Source organism: Dermacentor andersoni, chromosome 5, assembly GCF_023375885.2.
Source record: "Dermacentor andersoni chromosome 5, qqDerAnde1_hic_scaffold, whole genome shotgun sequence".
Classification (NCBI taxonomy): domain Eukaryota; kingdom Metazoa; phylum Arthropoda; class Arachnida; order Ixodida; family Ixodidae; genus Dermacentor; species Dermacentor andersoni.
Genome location: NC_092818.1, coordinates 181,573,445 through 181,595,855, shown reverse-complemented (window position 1 = coordinate 181,595,855; position 22,411 = coordinate 181,573,445). Strand labels below are relative to the sequence as shown.

The window sequence follows — 22,411 nt, the reverse complement described above, 5'->3', positions numbered from 1 at the left end:
AGATAGCATCTGTAAGCCACCGAGGGGAATGGGGCGGGGAGATGCTGGTGGGGATAGGAAGGGAGGTAATGGTTTGTTAATTACGAAGGGACGCATTCAAACAGAGTACCAACATAAAGAATTAGATGCTGGTTTATTCCTTCAGTCAATAACAAGCGCAAAAATAATTAAAACATGTAAGCAGCAGCCACAGCTACGTCTCGGCGATCCGTGACAGTGTTATTGCCACAGGTTTAGGAGAACATTTCCAAGGTATTTGGGAGTGATTCTGTTAGGGCGGCATTGTGGTGGGTCACCAGCAGTGGCGCGTGTAGGGCGCAGCTTTTGCACAATGGCCCCGTCCACGTTCACACAAATGAACTTATCAATCAATCAATCAATCAATCAATCAATCAATCAATCAATCAATCAATCAATCAATCAATCAATCAATCAATCAATCAATCAATCAATCAATCAATCAATCAATCAATCAATCAATCAATCAAAAGCTTTATTCTATCCTCAAATATGTTCTTTTGTGGAAGACGAGGGCTCGAAAAAAGTGGATCTATCCACTTGAGAAGCTTCCAGCCCCCGTTTACATGGCATACAGTGAGAGCGTGGAAATATAAAAATGTGTGTACACGTTGAACGATGATAATTCCCTAAGGCATTCATGACAATAAATTCATCGATGCTTTATACAATTGTAACACTGCGAAAAAATCGGAAATCTGGAATAAAATTGTACATAATGTGTAGCTTTCACATAAAATAAATGGATCAATCTTTCGCAACAAAAATGCCTTGATTGCAAGATGGTGGACCCAGTTAAACTCGGACTAAGAGTCGTTAAGAAGCAAAGTTCTCGCTCTCTACGGAATAGTGGTACGTAGGCATCTGGATGTAGTGATCCCGTGTGTAGTATTAACCGAAAAAGAACGCTTTCTCAATAGGCCAGCACCTAATAATAAAATTAGATTCACTACATGCTTAAACAAGAAATCTATTAAAGTTTGTTGTGTATAAACGCCTTCTATGTACTTAGTGCTACTTTCTACGAGCCTCTCATTTGTTGTTCCTCGACAACATCGTTTTCTCTCCGGATTTAGTTAGAAGATGCGTGCATGCAAACGCTCGTAAATATTCATCATATTGCGCAGCACACCTACACAGTCTGTGGTATAAGCTATGACTTCAATATTGGGGGAGGCTACGATCCCATTTTTTGAACACACAGGAAAGAACTCGTTGCGCTTAACTCTCTCTCTCTCCATCTCTCCTCTCTCTCTGTGCAGTTGCTAGCTGTCTATAAAGTAATAGCAACCACTTTTTCTAATTATCACAGTGGACAAAAGCAACAGACAACTAAGGCAAAAATTGCTGTCTAGAAAACAATCACGCAGTAAATTTATTAAAAATGGAGCTAACCCTGGTCTCGACAACTGAAATTGCCCCCCGAGCTAGTTGCACACAATCATTTCTTAAGGTATTTCGGAACAAAGAAAACGGATCATTTGCCAGCTGGAGCAATAGACAGGAAAGAACGACAGGTCCCTAGCCAAATGCAGGGTAAAGCGTACGTTCTCAAAGCCACCTCATCTATATCCCACAGTGGGCGCAGACAAACCACGTGCCACCAGGGCATCAATGTGCTGCCGACGCCATCCTCGACCCGTATTCTAGACGCGCACCCACTTCACACGCACGTAGAATGTGCTCTTCTCTTTGCGAGAGTGCGCTGTGCGTTCTGCCTGTTTACGCGCATGATTGATTTCGCTCTCGGGAAAGCCGTAAGGATACAGCGCTAGAGTGCGAGCCATCGCCGAAGCAATTTAGAGCTTGACCGTTCTGCTTTGCCTCAAAACAAAAAGGCCCGCGCAAACAAGACGGGGTAGAAAAGGAGACAGGCAGACGACGCAGAAGTGAAGGAAACAAACACCGCGGAAAGGAAAAGGCAAAGCCATGGGCGAGGAAATCGTTCTCCTCCATCAGCGAAACAATTCGTTTTGTGTACCGCGGCATGTGGAACAGAATACCGCTAGAACGCGGAATAAAAGTTGTTGCAAACGCTTATATCGTCGTGGCCGTGCATGCATAAAAGGAAGGCAAGAAGGCTTCGTATACTGGGGCATCGATCTAGGATAGAGCATGCAGTGGTGCGAAAAAAGAAAAATTCTAGCTCCACCAGAGGGATAGCAGCCGGAACGACTTGGGACGCGTATGAGAGGCCGCTTACCACGTGTTTTGCGGGAAAGCTAGTTGCTGCATTGCTGACGCCATGAGCACGAATTCGAAAAGAGCAGGGGAGCAGACGTCGCGGAGAACCAAGATGTGATCCTCCGTACGCCAACCTGGATAGGCACAAATCGCGGAATCGTGGTGGCAAATACCAAACAAGGGCGTCGATTGTAAGGCGATCATGGAGAGAAAAAAGAGCGTGGAACGAGGCAAGTATTCGCAGCTTATGAGGAGGAGGAGGAAAATGAAGGAAAGGTAGAGAGGTCAACCAGACGCACATCCGGTTTGCTACCCTACACAGGGGAAAGGGTTTAAGGGAAGAAAAAGCTTAGAATCGCAAGGCTAAGGGGCTCTTCGAATCGCAATTCGCGTAGTCTGGATCTGTACGTTTGCCCGGTGATCGGTTGTCAAGGAATAAAAAAAAAAACATGAACGGCGAACACAAGCGTCACAAAATTTTACTTCCACTGCTTAAAAGGACGAACGCAAAGAGAGAGAGAGAGCGAGAGAAACCTTAATGAAGTAGCTTGAACTGGCCCGAAAAGTCTGTTGACAGTGCTGAATATAGTAACACACCTATCCGTAGTGCGGAGGAGAGGAAAACTGTTTTATTGAATACGTGAAAAGTGTCAGTCAGCGATCAATAGTACCAAGATGTCGTTGCATGCAGTTGGAGCAGGTTTTACAGGATTGTAACGAGTTTTCTGCGAGGTTAGAGGTTGAGCAGTTAAGGGAGTGTTTTTTGTCGTAATGTATCAATTAGAAGCTGGAAGAACTGTGGACGTCTTTTGATTTTTGCGCCATGGGATAATACAAGTACATGTTAACGTACTATGACAACATTTAGTGGACCATTACACGAGCCCGACAATCGAAATGGCGCCGACAGCACGTTGGCGAATGGCGCTCCCTTTATGGGGACAATGTGTGCGATTACTGAACCAGTGCCTTTTGCATGACACAGACTCGTGAATCTAGTACGCACGTACACATCGTTGCATAGATCTGAGAATGTTCGTGCTCAGTAGATTTCCTTACTTTCGCTTTAACACTGGCTTGCAAAAAAAGCTCACATGTAGAATGTTCTCCAGATATCATTAAACTCTCTCTCTCCCTCTCCCTCTCCCTCTCTCTCTCTCTCTCTCTCAAAATTATGTAAATTAGAATCACAACAGTCAAATACGAGCACGGGATATTCATGACTACTTAGTGCCGAGAACAATTATTGACTGAACTATACAAAAAAGCAGCAACAATTTCACAATCTGCACCAGAATGGGCGCTGAACAAAGTGTACATTCTATTGCCTTCAACGTTCTACAATTCCGTTTATATAAAGGCAGCAAGAAGCAACGGCAACGTAAGAAATGACTGTAAAAAGGAAGGATAGACACGTGCCTAAATCGTGCCCACTGATCACTGAAATATGGAAATTTAAAGAGTCCGTCCACAATTTATTTTGCGCACGACCGAGCATAGGTACATGATCCTTTCGGTGCTGAAATCGATATGAAGTATAATAGGAAAAATAATAGAGCCAATTTAAAAACCATGTACGATTTGTATTGTGTATCACAAACGGATGTGTTCGCACTGCTCTATGCTCCTGCTCGTGCCCGCTGATTTTCCGGCTTAAGCGTTCTCACTTATGCGCCCTCTCAAATTGCCACTCAGTGCGCATGCTCACACACGCATAGAAAAGCGCAATGCTCGTGCTGTTAGTCTGCGCACTCAGAGGCTGCCTTTGTTCAAGCAAGCTTCCTGTAGAACCGAGAAAGGGGAACTTGTTGTAGCTGGCGCCAAGCAAATAGACGGAGAAAGAAATTGGCCGCTGAAGACAAGAATCTAGGCGCACGAGACTAGATGAGAGGTACCAAAGAGCTTAGGCTTCATTGAACGGTGCATTAAAGGTTCCAGAAGTCACAACATTCGCGAGTTACACGTGCAAAGCATGCGTCTTTTTTTTTCTCTATCGGTTAGATTTCAAGTCTACAATGTGCCCTGTTATTTACCGCGCATGCTCACAATCCTTTTTCAAGCAATTTGAGCCCCCCCTCCCCCTTTTTTTTGGCTTTTGTTTAGTTGGTTTAGTCAACGTAGACCGAAAACGCAAAACAAGACGCATAAAAAAGGCTGCCTCTCTTACCCAAACTGAGGCCACGCTGCGCAACAGCCCGTAACAGCCCCTTGTCGCTGAAGTATAATTGCGGATACTACGAAAAGGTGGGGCTTGATGGAGCCAACAATCTGCCTTACGTTGAAGAACTCTGTTTCTTGCTGCAGCCGTTGAAAACAAGCAGAAGTGGAAGCGCTTCTATAGCCGCTTGAAACCGGGAAAGAGGTTCACGCCTTCCGTAAAGTGAACTAGTTGTCACTTTTTGTTCGATCTCCTAAGAATTTGTACGTTGTACTGAAATGTAAAAAATAAATAATTTGTCATTTCTGGCTGAAATTGAAACACGCGTCTCACGTCGCAGAGTATTTCAGCCAATCAGGTGGCAGTTCGCACCGCATCTTTCACTGAGCTTTCCTCCTTTTTTACTGCAGATCACGTGCAGGGTAGCATATCAGTTACTCAAATCTTTATAGCCTTCTTGACTTACCTCTCGACTCTTTCTGATTCTCACACATCATGTTATAATCAGTAATTTTGATTAGTAATCAGTAATTTCCTCATGAGTAATCTGTAGCGAATATTTAACGTCATCAGCGACATTATAAGTGGAAGTTACATCGGGTATCGAACAATGTGGAACGCGATTATGTCAATGGGCGCATACCTACATCATATGCCCTTCCACGTCTGAGCGCCTTCACAGATACACTTTTTGCACCAGTCAGCGGCGCTGCAGCCCGTTTTGTAGCTTCATATATAACATCAGATTTTGTTTTAATAAAGTGCATATTCTTTCAGTATGATGGAAGCTGGGGCACTCAGGCTGAATGCGACGCCATACAACTGACGTCAGTAGACATGGAATTTCACCGGCGTTCTTTTACGAAAATCTTCGCAGATGCAATGCTACAAAATGAAAACTGCCTAAAGCCCTGTCCCCTGCGTTTTGCCTGCTACATAATGCTAGTGTAATATAACAGCACCAATTCCTTCTAAACAGAATAATAAGTTAAGAAAGAGCACCGTCTTCTTTCTTTACTTCTGTATTTAAGCTTTACTGCATGTCCATGAGCCATGCGGCTTCCGCACGTAAACTCCTGCTCTTCTACGCTCGTAACAAGCGTGGTCGATCGGTCAGCTGGAGCCTGAGCTTCGAAGCGGGTGCACTTTAATTGGATTCTCGTTCGACTCTACGTAAAACTGTCCTCTCTAAAGGATCTTCGCTAAGTTTTCTGGTTTTATGAACCGAAAACTGCGTGCTATAAGCATAGCATCCAATGGTTGTCCTTGGCTCTACTTTCGTTTTACTGCTGTCGCAACATTTCCTGCTTTTCTTTTGTGTCTTCCTGAAAAATACAGAATGCCGCAAGGCATGGTGCACAATGTCTTGATTGACTAAATATGAAATGGAAATATTGGAAATGAGTGACACGTCAGCGAACTCCCTCACGTTAAATTTCCTACAATTCTTTTGTTGCATTCATAAATGTTTCATTCATGTGCTCCTTGGTGTGGGCTTTTGATTTGTCTTACCTACATTTCTATGTTAATTTTTGCTATTTGCTATTGGCGACATGCAATTTGGATTTGCTACTCGTTTTATATTATGTACAGCTACTGTCGCGCTCTGTATGAGCTACAATGCGAAAGAGCATCAAACCGGTCTCACGTTGTAGCTCATGGACAGTGCAATAGTACATTCTCATATAATATACCACTATTTTCGCTTTTATTTTCATTTCTGCCTTTCTCGTTATTTTTTCCTTTTTAATTTTTTTTGTGGCGCTTTTTTTGTGCCAGTAAAGAGGGGCCCACGGCTTCATGCCGCTGTAATTTATGGGAGAATTTACCGCTCGGCTTCCCATACCGTGTAAAGTGATACTTGATGTGAATAAAGTTAAAGCTCAAGTCGGCTATCCCAGACTCGCATAAACCGGCGAGTCTGATTTCAGTGAGCCGGAGTTTAAGTCAACCTTAAGTTAAATATTTTGCGAGTGAGCCTGAGTTCTGTTTATTTTGCCCACAACTGCAACAACTATATAGTATGTCGCCATCCCTGTACAGAGTAGCATGCCACCGGTTGTATACGCGCCGGCAAAAATCTGTTTTTGTAATAAATATCTTCTCACTCTCTCTCTCTCTCATGATGAAGTGAAAGGTGTGAAACAAGTGAAACATGATAAGTGGAGTGAAGTGATTTGTATCCAAACGCGGGGCAGGTAACTAAAATAAAAAAAAGCGCAAGAATAAATTATATCCCATTCCTCATAGTCCGACATATATATTGCAAAGAACAGTTATATAAAAGTGCATTCATACAAAAATGAATGCAGTTAAAGTAGGAATTACAAAAAATAAACATTTGTTATTTATTCAAAAGGTAAATATATTTCTGCGAATATAAAAAAAATTGCCTAAATTAGGTAAATAAGTTCCACTTTATCTTCATTTTGATGTGCACAACTTTCTTTCTGTATGACGTAGTAATGCATTTTGGGAATTTTAACTACGTACATGGAGAGACCTTAGCACTGTTGGACTCCCTCTAAGTAGTCGAGAGTTATTTAGCACGAACGTATAGCTTTATGAAACCTTTGATTCGTAGCTGTTAGGCCAAAAGCTTATGCTAGTGCTTTCTTTTAATCGAGGCGGTACAATATTTTACTATTTTAATGTATTTGAGTCAGGTAACCTTGGTGCACCATGTTTATTTACGCTGTTTTGTTTGTGTGTATGTGTGTTACGAAGGTGAATGGCGTCGTGGTCAGTGTAACAAATTTCGAGAACTTGTGTAAAACAGTCACTTTTTTAGTGTCTATTGTTGAGTATAGGACAACTTCCAAGCAACCTGCCAGTCGTAACTGCAGCATGGCATTTGAAGTGACCTGAAAATTTCAAGCTTCCTTACACAATATTTTACACCATTCAGTTTTTTTTCTATAAAATAACCTTAAGACCATAGGCGCGGAAGCATTTACTATGTTAAAAGCTTCATGTTTTTCAGGCTCGTAGTCTTTCTGAAAGTCCCGCACGGAAAAAAAATCAACTCTGAGGCGGAAGCTTCTGCTACATTTGCTGCATGAGCGAAATAACAGAGCACCACCGACAAGATTTGAGGGATTTCATTTTCCCTGTACATTTGCAGTGCTGATGCATTTCTAAGCTTAATGTCATTTTTAAAAAAGATCTCCTGTGGCAGATAGCATAATTCTTGATCTTGAGCTGAATTAATTGAAGAGGCGGACACCACTCGCGCGAGAAATCGAAACGCATATTAAAGTGATTAAAAATTTTAACCAATTATCTTATTAATTAATTACTTTGCGGCGCATATTGCAATTTACAAATTGTACCCGGTGAGCTTGCAAGACGTATCTACTTGAAAGGAATTTCGAGGACAACACCAGTTTGGAGATATTATTTCCCAAAATAGGGAACAAAACATATAGCCGTTTCAGTTATTTCCTACTTCAATGTGGGAAGGAGCGCTTTGTTAAAAAAGTCATGCATAAAAAAAGAGAGCGTTCTTACGGATTATTTGATGACGCATATCTTCCAACTGGCGCCAATCTGGAAATTCAAGTGGATACGCCTTGCAAGTTCACCACCTACAATTCGTAACTTGCAATATTGGCCATAAAGTAATAATTTAAAATATAATTAGTGGGTTGTTATTAATTAGTTGAGCATCTGCTTAGATTTATCGTGCAAGTATTGTACACGTCTATCTGAATAGTCCAGCTCAAGGACTAGAATTATGTTATTTCAACAGGCTATCTTTTTGAAAAATTCATAAAGCTTAAAAAAAAGGTCACTCGTATGGTGGCTGTGTATCCTGTGGGCTTCTGTGTAAACCGCGTGGCGTTGTCGTTGGGACGTTGCCGATGGCATTTACGTTGTCGATACGTTAGACGTACTTTTACTTTGAATGCAATTACACTTCAGGCGCGTTTCTACCGTCGGCGTCACCGTCGCCGTGAGGTTCCGTATGAATTGCAAGGGGAATGAAATCGTCACCACGCGCCGTATACTGTATGTGCGAGCGAAAGCGTGCGAGGATCAGCCGGCGCTCGCGGTTCAATCTCGCCCACGCAAGGGAGGAAAGCGGGGAGGAAGCGCGCCGCCTCCGTCGCGCGCAAGGCTTTGGGGAAAGGGTACGGGGAAGAGGGGGAGGGCGGCCGCTCGCGTACAGCCGTGCCGCTGTATCTTGAAAGCCATCTGCGACCAGTACAGAGTCCACGCTGCGCTGGTTTCGCGGCTTAGTTCGCATCGATGCGAGCGGTAGCCCGAAGGTTCATTCGCTCGCTGCTGCTTTAAGAGCTTTGAGAGCGAGTTTTCGTGGTCATCGAGTGAGATGTGTTCATGTTTGCCTGTGCGCGCGTGACACCATGCTTGTTAATTGAGTTAGTATGCCTATGTTTACAACATTATACGGCCAATAAAACTACTACGCTTCTATAGAACTACTATCAGTGCTTCGCCTTTCGGGCGAAACTGCCACTATTTTTTACCAACTATCTTATTCTTTCTGCATCTTCTATTGTGGGTATCTGTCATGTTTGAAGCTTATCATCGTCGTTGTCGTGTGCGCCTCGGTTGTGCCGCCGACACTGTTTTCGCGAGCATGACAACAAAGAATTGCACGCATACAGTGCATTCTTGACAAGAACAATTTCTACCCGATGAATATAATATAATCCACGTCCACTATAATGTTACTCGTTCCGGCGTCCAAAATACTTGCACAGAGGGCACTACTGTCGGAATCTGTGTGGAACGCAATGCGTTGCATTGACTTTTGATACGTTTAGCGCAAGTGCTACGTTTTTGTTTCCTTGTTTAAAAGAAGTCGCAGTTGCGCCCGAAAGGCGAAGCATCGATTGCGATAGCAAATTAGTAGACAGATATGCTTACTACCTAAATTAACAAGCATGCCAAGTATGGTGTTAGGAGCGCACAAGTAAATATGAACACATCTCACTCAATGACCGCAGAAACACGCTTTCAAAGCGATTGACTGAGGAAGCGCGGCAGCAGCCGCGACCGAATTGACCTTCGTGTTGCCTCTCGCTTCAATGCAAACTAAGCAGCGAAAACACAAGCGTGCACGCAGCTATCGGCAGTCGGCGCCCTGTGTACTCACCGCAGATCGCTTTCAAGATAGGGCCTGCGGGGCCGCGCCATACGCTGCAGCCGATGGAGTTGAACGCCCCCCCCCCCTCCCCCACTTTCCCATCCCCTCCCCTGGTGCCTTGCGCGCGACGGAAGACGGCGCGCATTCTCCCCGCTTTCCTCCCTTTTGCGCGCCAGATTGAGCCGCTATCGTCGGCTAACCCTTGCATGCTTTCACTGGAATATTCAGCATACTGCACGCGTCGACGAGGCTATGGCCTTTGGACTTGATACGGAACATCACGGTGACGGCGACGCCAGAAATGCGCCTGGAGTGTCCATACAATTGCTATAGCAATAAATAAACTTGCGCGAGAGCTCAGTGGTTATCACACTCGGCTCCCAAATGCACACTGCTTCATTGCCATGTATATGCTCGTGCAGGTGGAGGCGGTTGTGGAGAAGCTTTCTTTTTAGTTATGCTGTAGCAAAAGCGAAGCTGGGGATGACCAGATGCCTTAACGCCGACAAAGATCGTCGTTGTGTTCCGTCGACGATGGCAACGGTCGTCGTCAGTGTAACGAATTGGTCAGACAAGGCAAAGTCAATTACGAGAACTTAAGGGCAGTGGCAGCAATAACTTGATATTTCCTACAAATGTTTTCTTACCGACTCCTGGAGAACATTATAACTACTTTTACTGGTGCTGAATCATCGGTTAAGCAAGGAAGAAACCAGGAGGAAGAAATCGTTACGATAGTACAAAGAGTAGTGCCTTGCTGCTTGAGGCCCAAGCTGCTTGCCTGAGTATATAAAAAAAAACATACAGAAGCAAATATTCACCGCAGGATGTGGTATGAGTCTGCTGCTGGGAAATTCTGGAGACTGATTAGCACACATCACAAGGGAATGCCAAGATATTCACACTGCAAGACCCGTAGGTAACGTAAGCACTGGGATTAAAAGAAAAAAGCTCGAAGGATTAACTGGCTAGGAGTCTAGATAAACAAGAGACGTTTAGAGTGTAGGGGGAGAAAGGCAGGGAAGATATTTATAAAACCGGAGTCGTTACAGGCATAGGTAACTACGCAGTATAGAGATACAAGTCTTAATGAAGAAAGAAAAGATCAAGGAGAGACAGGCAGAATGTTAGCCTGCAATATGTACAGTAAAGCCTGATTTGATTAAGCATCATAGGTCACTACATATTTGTCATCGCCTCGTTTACAAGGAGATGCCAATAAATATTATAAAATCATCATTATAAGCAAACACGTCTCGCTCTGGTATCCCGATATCTGAAAAAAATTTTTGTAAGGAGTATTTGCTTTAGCTTCTAACTTTATTTAATGTAGAAATGATGCAGCAGTTAAGACACAAACAGACTATTACTTAAATAACCATGTGAGCCGAAATGAAACATGATGGGAAGATCTTCAGCTTCCTATGTGCGATATATCTGGCAGAGCATTGCCACTGTGCGATACAACAACGCTGAAGCAATGCACGAAGCGTTCGAAATAAGCTTGTAAAAGTGAGGACTTCATTCTGATTGGCGATTTAGAAAGAAGTGATAAATGCCCGCAGTAGAAAGTTGTGCTCCCAATTTAACACATTATTTTATCATCACAATCTCGCCCAGCCCCCCTCCCACCTACAAACAAATGACAAGATATAGTGCGAAAAACGTGTTTGCATTTGTAGAAGCAGCGCATTTAATGTAGTTGTTATCCGAAGAATAATTTAAAAAGGGAATTATAAGACACAATTCCGCAGGTTGCGGAATTGTTTACAGCGAAGCTGTTAAGGGCCACTTTCTCCACTATTGTGTCCGCGTGTAGGAAAAAATCCCGAGGATAGTGCAATGGCGGGCCGACCCGTGGTGGAGGTGAAGCAGGCGTTAAGCACTCCCCATTTGTGAGCCGATCCAAAAGACAGTGCAATACCGGGCCGACCCGCGGTGGAGGTGCAGTTCGCCATTAGGGGCCCACATACAGAGCATCGCTGGTCATTCTTCTTCACAGAGTGGAAGGGCACTGAGTTTTTGTTATGATATCATTGTTGATTATGGTTTACTGCACATGATATGATGACACGCATTTTTTGGTATTCAAGTATAGTCTCCAAATGCAAGCTTGCCGGGTTAAACTCATTATATTTACTTCATCGGAGAAAACAATTCAGCGATTGTTACGCCGTTTGCGCTTCGCATGGCTCAGCTGGTGTCCTCTTGACCCGTGTGTAATGGATACAGGCTGGCCATCAGTGATAAGTTCGCCTAACGAGATAACAACTAGCGAGATAACTAACGGTTAACTCTATCTAAGAAGGCGCTCGTGAATATGGCGTGCAATAAAACAAGGCCTTGCATTTCAGTCATTGGAAGATCGCCGCGTCATTGCTCTTTTATGTCTGTTTCACAGGCTCATTTATGGTAATAAATTTGATTGTTTGCCACTTCATGCTCCTGTGCGCACATCTCGACGGATTCACAAAGCACTTAGTTTCATGCGCATTCATGGTGAAACGCAAGCATTTAACTCATCACTACTACCTAGAGCTATTGCACATTGGAACGGTGTTCCGGATCGCATTTCATCCATAACTAATTGTGAAGAATTCTGCGATAACCTGATTTCGTTGCGTGGTAATATTGTATAACGATGTTGCACTTAGCTATTTTTTTATCATTTAAATACTGTTGCCCCCCTTACTCAATGCCCTTCAATGGTCTGTAAGGTATTGTGAATAAATAAATAAATTTGTCACGATTATCATTAATCTTAGCATTGAAAAGGATTGCGGGTAACTTCATTTCGCCATCACGATTGAATCTTGAAGGAGGACAGAAGTCGCCTTTTGTTTAATGGAGAATAACTAGCGAGAACTGCAATCGGCCATTATGTGCCACGTGTCGTAATTGTTACTTCCTAATCCAACAAACCAAATGCGTACTGCATTTGTTCTACGTTGGAACATTCGGAAATATAGATTCAAGTCCTTTTCATCGTTGTTTATAATAAAAACAATAGCGACTTGGTAGATTTAGTTTACTTTTACCGATGACAAAATTTGAAGTAGCCAAATACACAAGGAGAGTACCAACACCTACAAAACGCTAGGGTTCCCATTGATTAATTGATTGACTGTTTTAACCGTTTAAAAACACTGTATTAGTTGTTGGGAAAGCCGTTACAGAGGTCTTGAAATAATTTTGACCTTCCGCATTTTTTTAATGTGTGTCTTCATGAAAGTATAGGAGGCGTCCTTTGCATTGCGCCTACATCGTATTATAGGCACCGTGACCCTGAATCGTACTCGCGACGTCGTGTTTAACAGTAAATCGCGGTAGCGATTGAGTTAACGCGGCGGTTCGCTAGAGCTTTGTTCGTCCTACTCACGTTTTCATCTCACCGGACTTTTCTCCTTCGAAATCGCCTCGCATGGTCGCGTGCGGGAAAAACAAGAGAGCAAGAAAAAAAACACAGAAAAAAGAAAATGCCAAGGAGTAGGGGGGGGCTGGCGAGCGAGAGAAGCCGAGCGTCCCGTTTTCGGCCGGCTTGTTGCCGCTGCGTCGAACCCAACCGCCGCTACCGCACGCCGGCGCCACTGGCGCCGACGCCAACGCGCCTGACCCGCGTCTCGGGCTCTTCGGAACCCGCGACGACTTGGGCGTCCCGAGCGCGCCACACGCGCCGGAACCGGGAGCGGAGAGCGTACTGGCCCGGCCCGCCTTTTTTCTCCTTCGCTCCCCCGCCGGCCACACTCCCGTTGCCGCTGCGCCGTTTCGGGAGAAAAGGAACGCCGCCGGGAAGAGAGGCGAAAACGAAGCGGTCGCTGCGCGGCTTGAAGCGCGCGCGCTCTTCGACACACCCGCCGGCGTTGTCCACGCGTGGAGCCCGCTCGGAGACGTGAGCTTCGGTGGCACCGGAGAGAGCGAAAGAAAACAAATAGAGTGCTGTTTGTAATGATTAGACCGGACTACTGCTTCGGGACTGCCCGTCGGCGCGTGCCCACGTTGGGGGGATTTCTCTGCTGCCGGCTGCTGTGGATAACCGCCCTCGTCGAAGGTGAGTCAGACGCACGAGGGGGCAGCGTGGTCCGACGGGTGTTGCCGGGTGGTTTAATGTGCCCGTCGTGGACAGTGTTGAGTCTGGTTTGCCCCTGGTTCGCACTGGGCCATTACGCGCAGATAACGTCACTGTCGTCTCGCCCACTGGCGCGCCTTTAGCCAGGCACAAACAATTCGCATCGAGATATACGTGAAGGGGACATTCGTCGCAACGGGAAAAACACTTCAGTGCTCTCAGATTACCCGGGGGTACTGGAATAAGATATCTGGCAGAATTAAGGCGCTTAAACTGCGCGGAAGTCAGGAAGAAGATAGTGAAACACTCAAATATACTGTACATAACAATACTGCAATTATATAGTGCGGCGCAAAATTACACGGTCTGATAAGATGAGCAGCATTGCAGAAATTCAGTACGTTTGTTTGAAGTAGAACAGGAGTAATTGGACATCTCTGGTAGCTGCCTTGTTGTGCAGCACGCGTGATCAAAACGCTCAATAAAGTACTCGTGAAGCAAATCGAAATACATGTTTTACCCATGAGACATATAAAAGTGGCATAGTACACCTGCTATAGACGTGTCTGATTACAACCATTACTCGGTGTCGCCACACCGCTCAAGATGAAGTCACCACTTGAAGCAAGAGTGGACGGAAAAAATAGTTAGATGGCACTGTAAATTGGAAGCTCCTCTTGTAGGTCTGGGTGGTCAACTCAGACTACGAGATGCGTTGTTAGAAGTGCAGTACATTGCCCTGCCCTTTCATAGATCTCGAGGCTATTCTTGCGTAAACAAAGACACTCTTCTTATTGGTGCTATATACCGTTTGGCTGCTCCTAACAGAAGAACGTTAACTGGGGCTGAAAGACCAGCGTCTAAAGATTTCAAGGCGCAAGTGCTTTACCTACAGCATCACTGCACATAGGGTGGTGAAAGGCTTTTGTATATTTCACTACACGTTAATTAGGTTTTTTTCAGTATTTCAGCCATTTTTACTAAGACCTGTCATTTCATTATGGTCTTACGAATTAGACATGCGGTGTTTATGTCGCGCTAGACCAAGAAAAACTGAATTTCCTGTGCAGGATGCTCAACATTTGCCTCGCACCAGTAGAATGTGATGGTGTCCAATGGCAGTATGCAAATGCAAAATTGGCGTCCTTGTTTTGGAATCAGAACCTCTTCCACATATTGCATGAATTACACTGGCGATGAGACGCGCTTAGTCTTGAAACTACGGTAAAGAGTTAGTCAAGGAGAACCTATCATGCAATTTTCCAGTATGTGATGAGTGTAAGTATAAGCACCTCGTCAGGAAAAGAAAGCAACCGGTGCAGTTTACACCTGAAGTATCATAGACAGCTCAGGCAACAACTTAATCTTTTTTTAAATAAACTTAGTAAGCACATCCTGCTTTTTGCGAAGGTGTCCACTACTATATGCAAGAGCAGAATGGAAATGTTTGTGGCTAGAATATTCTGGTCAAGGGTAAAAACGGACCCCGACCAATAACATTAAAAGAAAAGAAACCAAGACGTTTCGGCTCCCATACGGGGGCCTTGTTATGGCCTTGTTATACAAGGCCATAACTCCCCGTATGGGAGCTGAAACGTCTTGGTTTCTTTTCTTTTAATGTTTTCGATCGGCGTCCATTTTTACCCTTCACTATGAGCAATCCCAACCAGACGAGCTTTTGTCGAACTCTTGATTTCATTAAAATATTCTGTATCAGAAGTATACGTTTAAGATAGCATAAGCATAAGATGGTAGCGCTTGCAAAAGGCACGTTTAAGAGGAAACGACAATGGTTTGCTTCTTGTAGTTTTTCTGGCTTCAAAATCCACTCACATTTCTAGTTTACTAACTGGGTGTGGTTTTCATTAAGCTGTGTGTCCTCTGTCCAACACACGACGAGGGTGTTTGGGCAGGTGGTTCTAGAACCACGTGCCTACTAGCTGCTTCTCCGGTTCGGTTCTGCTTTCTGCAAGACAATTCCACACATAGGTGATACTTCGAGTACATGGCCATGGTTCGGTAACTTCTAGAAGGGTACGTCATATATTCATGAAATACTTTTCGTTTCTATTTATTTCATGTTTCATTAACTTTCTTTTGTGCCTCATGTTTTCGGCAGTTTATTTCACTTACAGCTTTATTTCTCAGTTCTCAGACCTCCGGTCTCATTTTTGGGCTATTCGTCAAACATATAGCAATGCGTTTCAGTATTATTTTGTGCTCAGAAGTGGTGCCTTCTGTCATATCAAAAATCGAAACACCATGAGGAATAAGAAGTTGTACCTGCGTTTATTGATGTGTTTCTTTTGAGTCTTTAAATGACAAATAAAATTTGCACTGCATTCTTCAATGTTGCTAAACTAAATACCAAACCTATTCAAATAAGTTTAGAATTTAACGCAGCTGTAACAAGTAAGCGTAACAAATCATTTATCACTTTGGTAACATAGCAGCTGCCAAGCAGGCACTTTAGAACCATCTGCATGCACAGAACAATGGCGCGGTTCATCGCACATCATTGCTTAGACACCTTCGCATTTTTAAAATTTGTGGTTGCACCAGAAACAAATAAGCAAGTGAGCTTAACAAAGATTACATTAGCTCAAAACACTCTAAGCATAACCTCATTAACGAACTTATCTATATTGCCAGATAAAATGGGTAAATCCTTGAGTTTAATTTTTACTTTCAGGTTGCATGTGATGGCTCATAGTGTTCAAAGTATTCAATGAAGTTAATTCAGAATACCTAGCCCTAATGTTGCTTGGTAACATTCCACATTTTTTAAGGATACCAATGACACTTCGTTGAAGTAATAATGAGATCCATTGTAACAGAGATTTTAAGGCATGAATCCCCGTTCAATTTTTCGAATATCTGCGCGCCATACAATGAGGCCATGCCTACTAAATTATTTCTCAACACTGCAGCGCCACTTACATAGTATTCTGTAACACCGTTGGCCTAGGTTGACTTTCTCTACGATGATTACATTCATTGCTCTAGTAATCGGGAAAAATAGCCGTTACGGAAATTAACGGAAATGAAACACGAACCATTTCGGGCTGTCTTCACATTGCCATAATATGGCACTGAAAGACAAGAAATACGGTAATTTAGGAACGTAACACCCCTATCGATTCGACAGAGAACTTCTACATGTTGATAATATTTATTATTCACAACGCGAATACAGCACAGAATTACGCACCTAAAAAGCCGGCCATTCGGTATAAAAAACGTTGTTATTTTCGCTGCTCCGGACGCTTTCCCCCCGCTTTTTTTTTTTTTGACGCGGAAGATTTTCTCTCACTGTCGCACATGCGCAGCACGTGTGCAATGTAGCGACCGCATGCGTTAAACCAGTTGGTAAGCGGGCAAAAACAGATACACAATCTGTCACACGCATACCTGCAGCAAGGATGGCTATTTTAATCGTTCACTACCGACTTTACACTCCTTCGCATTGCAGTAGATGCGCGTTTATTATGTCATTTACAAATCGAGCAGACGGATGTGATGGAGTGTAGGATAACCTATCCGGTAAGACATAGAACACACAGAACAGGAAAACATGAACCCACGAGCTTGTGTCGAGCATATATCGACGCAGCTGGAGCGGTTGCCCATGAACAGTTGTTTCCAGTCGTATCCGACGGCTGAAGCCCTGTAGCCAGTTACCTAGCCTTTCACCAAGCACAAAAATGCAAACTCACTGGCGTTGGTTCAGAAGGCGCGTCATCAAAAATCGGGGATCAGCCCAGCGAAGTGCGTGCGAGCCATCGCCCGGCCGTCTTCACAGATGCTTCGCCAATCAAGCGTGTTCGGCGCTTTCGAAGCTGCCCGGCTCAGCAATATTTCACCTCCGCAGTGTACGGGAGCTCTGCTGCAGCTGACACAAGTGAAGCTACGTTGTTCAAGGGAACGATAGAGTAAGCCAGCTAGTCGGAGAGCGCCTCTGGCGATTCGCCGCCGCATCTAATAATGAGCGGAACTGGAGGTAACGAAAAACCAGGAAAGTTCTTGCCCGCAAGCTGGCTTTTTCTGCGACACCGAAGCGTTAGAAGAAGCCACCTAGTGCACATCTTGTCGAATCCCGGAAGAAAGTTACGTGTAGAAAAGGGACGGTAAAGGAATAACGACCGAGTTTTCGGCTTACTAGCCAAATATCGCCCAGCTTTCTGCCCTCTTTTCGTCTCACTCACTTGAGCATCTTTCCTCAGTGCAATATCGACCGCGAACACGTTCGAAGAAGCGGCGACTCAGCCGTAAGCGTTGGCCATAGCTCCGCCAATGCGATTCGCACCTCGGTGAGCCGATAAGCCGCCTGATGCCGAGGCGAATTGAACTCCCGGCTAATTGAGCTCCCACGAGGGCTCCGGTGGTTGGGGAGGCGGCGAACCACAGGGCTTCGTTTGTTTGGACTCCCTCCGCGAAACAGGAAGAGTTCGTGGGTTTCCGCCACCAGCGTTTGTTTCTTCGTTTCTGCACGCTTCAGGCCACTTTGGCTAACACACAATCAGCTATAAGCAAAAGGAAACAAAGAGGCCATGTCAAATGGTTGCAAGCAGGCATGAAAGTAGTTGTCGCAAAGCGGAGAATAACAGTACAAGGTGGCGCTTGGCTTTGTTTCTATATATCCCCAACGTGCAGTTATTGAGTTGTATACCGCTAAGGCACTTCCTTTTTCAGTTCTTTACTCTCTTGTTTTAAGAACATCGGAAGCCATCTACCAATACGGACGCAGTGGCACCGTGAATCATTTACAAGAGTTGACCGAATGATTCAAATGAAAATGCTTACAGAATTCATAGCCTTCATGCGTGAATTGTTTACTACTCTCTGCATCTAACGCCTCGCGGCTAGCATTACTCGTGCACTGCTGCGAATGCCTTTCTGACAGCCGCGGCTGCTCGAAAAGAGTGAGCCATGTTATTATAAACCATGTCCCTACTATCGCTATTACTCATTTATCCGCATTCGGAGTGATGCTGCTGGTTCTTTCCATGCTTGTTTTCGCGCTTTAACGCGACGTGATTCACGATAATTGCCTCCGTCATGTTGGGAAAGTTGCTATTGCGAACGCGCTATAGCGAGCTCTCTGTGAGAGTAATCATTTTAGAGCACCAAAGACTAACATACTGACGTGAAGCTTTTATCGTTGCAACGTGATGCAGCCCGTCTACATTGTAAAACGTAAATTGTCAACATTGTACAGGCGCACGCACTTAGAATGCACTTCTAACACTTTAGAGAATGCACTTTAGAGAATGTAAGCGTCAAGTTAAAAATACGTTTACGTCATTTTAAAGCAGCTGCTGATTTAGAAGAGTAGGTACACGCAGAGATAGGCAGCTTAATGCACGGACAACAGAACAACACAGAAACAAGCGTTCTTCTTTAAATCCAGCGGATGTCTTCGTTATTTCTTTCTCCTTTATTTTCTTTGCTGGGTATAGGTACTGCAAGGCCCTGCAGACCAAATTGTGGACGGCAGTACAGTAGTATTTTTTCTTTCATAATAAATATTTCACAGCTCTAAGCAAAACTTTCGTCATGAGCGCTAAGGACTGTACAGTCGCAAGCAATGAAAAAAAAAAATGCAGTGCTTAAAGTTTTCCACCGGCATCATCCTTCGTTACACACTGTCAAAGACTGATATGGATCGTCAGTGTGTGCTGTACTTTCACCACCAGCTACATGCGCGTCTAGTTCATCAAATCTCTTGACGCTCTTCTGCTAGAAGACAGCGCCTTGTTCACACTGTCAGAGAAGCCCCTCGGCATTCCTGCGGGTGGGTAAGAGTTTCTCTTGCGGAAAACTCAAAATATCGTCTGCGCTAGAGCCACGCATTTTCACTTGGAAAAGACACCACAAAAAACGCGTTCCTAATTCTTAACAACGTTTTGCACTCCGGCACTTGAGAGACTTAGAAACTGCGCAGATATTATTGACGTTTAAACCATGTCAGTGATCTGTCAACACCCAGAGGGCGCTTTTCTCCATGATTCCATTTAAGTGAAAGCACCAAAGGTAGTTTTAGCTTCCAAGAAACAAAAACAAATCAGTACAAGCTACCGCTTCTCGTTATTTTGACAAGGCTTCGTGAACATTGGGAGAGCATTTTCCCGAGAAGTTCCACGCAGAAGTCTTGAATAAGATGGTGCTAAAAATAGCCTCATCGCACGGAAAACCAGAAATATAATGTAATTAGTCAGTTATTTCTTGCTGCTTTCACAAAAAGAACGAATTGCGAAAGTTGTTTACAAAATATGTATTCAAAAAGATAAATATAAAGCACATGCCCATATCGAAGCAGATATTATAGCTTACCTGAGTATCCCAGGTGTGCGCCTTTATTTATGCACAATATTTCGAACTTATTAAGGTATTCAGGAAACCGTTATTACCTCAGATTTCTGTGAGTTTTATACAAAGACGAGAAGCGTGCAAGAATCATTGATTTCAGGTTTCCTGGGGTACTGAAGGTATGTCTGCCATGAAATTTTGCGTGATACAGCGTAAACCTTTTACAATGCTGCAATTGCAACTCACGGAAAAAAAAGAGAAAACAAAAGAAAACAAGGACTAACACACAATTTGTTTATGCAGTAGGTAATTATCACATATTACCAAACATACATGAAAAGAGGGAGGGGGGTTGTAGGAACACAGAGACTTCTATTGATCAACAGTTGGCGACCAACGGTAGCAGCTGCGAGGCAACGTTTCGACAAACAAGGCGACTTGCCTTCCTCTCGATCACATTGACCTGTCGAAGAGAGTTGTCGAAACGTCTGCTTCGTGCTGGCGCTTTTCCTTGTTCGCCGGCTGTTGATCAAGTCTAGCCTAACTGAGTCGTATGAAGTGCGAAATTACCAGTGCGAGAGAAACTCCAATAAATTTAAACAAGAACAACGACCAGAAAAAAATACATTATGGGTAATTTGTGTACAAATAAAAAAGCTACATCTCAGGTGCGCGCTACGCAAGTGTAGATAAGTATATCCACACTAAATTGATTTATAAACTGCTGATTTGTAGGGAACGAGCCAGATTGGTCCCCCAGTTTTGCCATCCTAACGTCTCACAACGCGTGAAAAAAAAAAAAAATAAAACAACTAGTTGGCGATTTTCAGCGCCGCAGCATGTGACTCGGGTGGAGAAGTAATAGTATGGAGAGTAAACTGATCAACGCACGTGCAGTTAACCATACGCGAGTTGCCCTACAGCGGTGACAGCAGTCGGAACTGCACGGTGATAGCAGTGGTCATGGGGTGTCTCAGCAGATGTCATTATTTGAGCTACGCGTACATACATCGCGCGGTCACTGTTGCCACACGGTCACTACGTTGATGGGGGGATGCCATCTAGAGTGCACTCGACGATTGAAAGGAAATAAGTGACATATACAGGAGTTCCCTAGATAATACTTGAAAAATCGTTCTCCTCTCACATGTTCTCTTTTCTTGTACTATCTTAAGTCCAGTGAGAATAGAGAAAATGAGTTTTCTTGTATAACAAGCAGGTTATTCATTTAATATTGGTTTCCGCTGTTGCACCACCGTAGGCTGAAAAATAAGTAAGAGAGGAGGAATCGCCTTTGTTTCCGCCTTTTCACATCTGACAACATTTTTGACGTTGCCGTGGTTTCGGTTCCGACACCAGCACTTGGGACCAAGGGCCCTTAGAAACAGCCTGCGCGTCTACTGCACATCGTATTCCTATATAATCTCACCTAAGACGTCTTCAGGCATGTTTTACAGCGAGAGCTGTTATGTGCTCACTCGTCTGCTCTCTTTGATGTCCACCGGTGCCGCCGGTGTCTACCACCGTCCATCACCCTAATTCCTAGATATTTTCCGAGAAAACTACGAAGAAAGAAAAATTCCCAATCTGCCACGGGGACTCGAACTTACAACTAACCGATAGGCAGTCCAGCATTGTCGCTCTCAGTCACTCTGCCTATTCTCACAGCAATGGAGAATACTGATTCTGGAGAGCACGATCACGCCAGCAGCTGCCAATGATTGGCTAACACACTCTCATTATCTGTGTACTGGGCAGAGCTGGCGTCTGCACCTTCTTCGTGTTGTTATTGTTCTCCCGGGCAGCTGTGGCGCACAGCCACAGCGGGGGATCGACCATGAATCGGGTGGTTAAATTATATATATATATATATATATATATATATATATATATATATATATATATATATATATACAAACAAGGGAGATAACAATTTGATCGCTGGAGCTTAAGAAGTAAAATTTATGTATGCGGTAGAAAAGCAATCAGAAGAAATCCGTGCCTAAGAATCTAATAAACAAAATAAATAAATAAATAAATAAATAAATAAATAAATGCTATGGCGAGGAGGGAGGACGATCAGTCTAACATGGTAATCGATTGGTTTCAATTAGGTAGTTTTGGATCGTCAAGCAAACGTTACTGTGGCTATATATATATATATATATATATATATATATATATATATATATATATATATATATATACGCTTTGCTACTCAGGCTCGACAATATGCATTTTGGCATGGCAACACTGCGCTGAAACACACATTATTTGCGGAATGTAGCCAAGAGGGATGTACACTGCCGCTAGTATGGCTCAACGTGTGATCAGTCTCTTACTCAAGTTGGTGTGCCCAAGATTAAAGCAGCCGCAGCACATCGTAAATACATATTTGCGTGCCACCCATTTCAAAGTAAAAGCCCTTTAAAAGTAATTTAGTGCGCTAATGTACATCTAGAAAGACCACTAAAATCTTACGTGCTAGGGGATAGGGTGTACCTTACAAAAAAAAAAAAAAAAAAAAAAACAGATGGCAGATGATGAATGCTCTTATTATCGG

At 43.8% G+C, this 22,411-nt stretch overlaps 1 protein-coding gene across 2 annotated transcripts in view; it reads left to right on the top strand.

Annotated features, from left to right (window-relative positions):
• The first annotated feature begins 13,107 nt into the window (after positions 1–13,107).
• Positions 13,108–22,411, top strand: part of LOC126531693 (uncharacterized) — an 88,853-nt gene continuing 79,549 nt past the window's right edge. The window contains exon 1 of one of the 2 annotated variants that reach the window (XM_055071386.2): positions 13,108–13,521. In XM_055071386.2, the coding sequence (XP_054927361.1) occupies positions 13,419–13,521 (103 nt within the window). In that variant the 5' untranslated portion in view covers positions 13,108–13,418. The remainder of the gene's footprint in view (positions 13,522–22,411) is intronic. The other variant, XM_050179360.3, reaches the window with a different exon arrangement.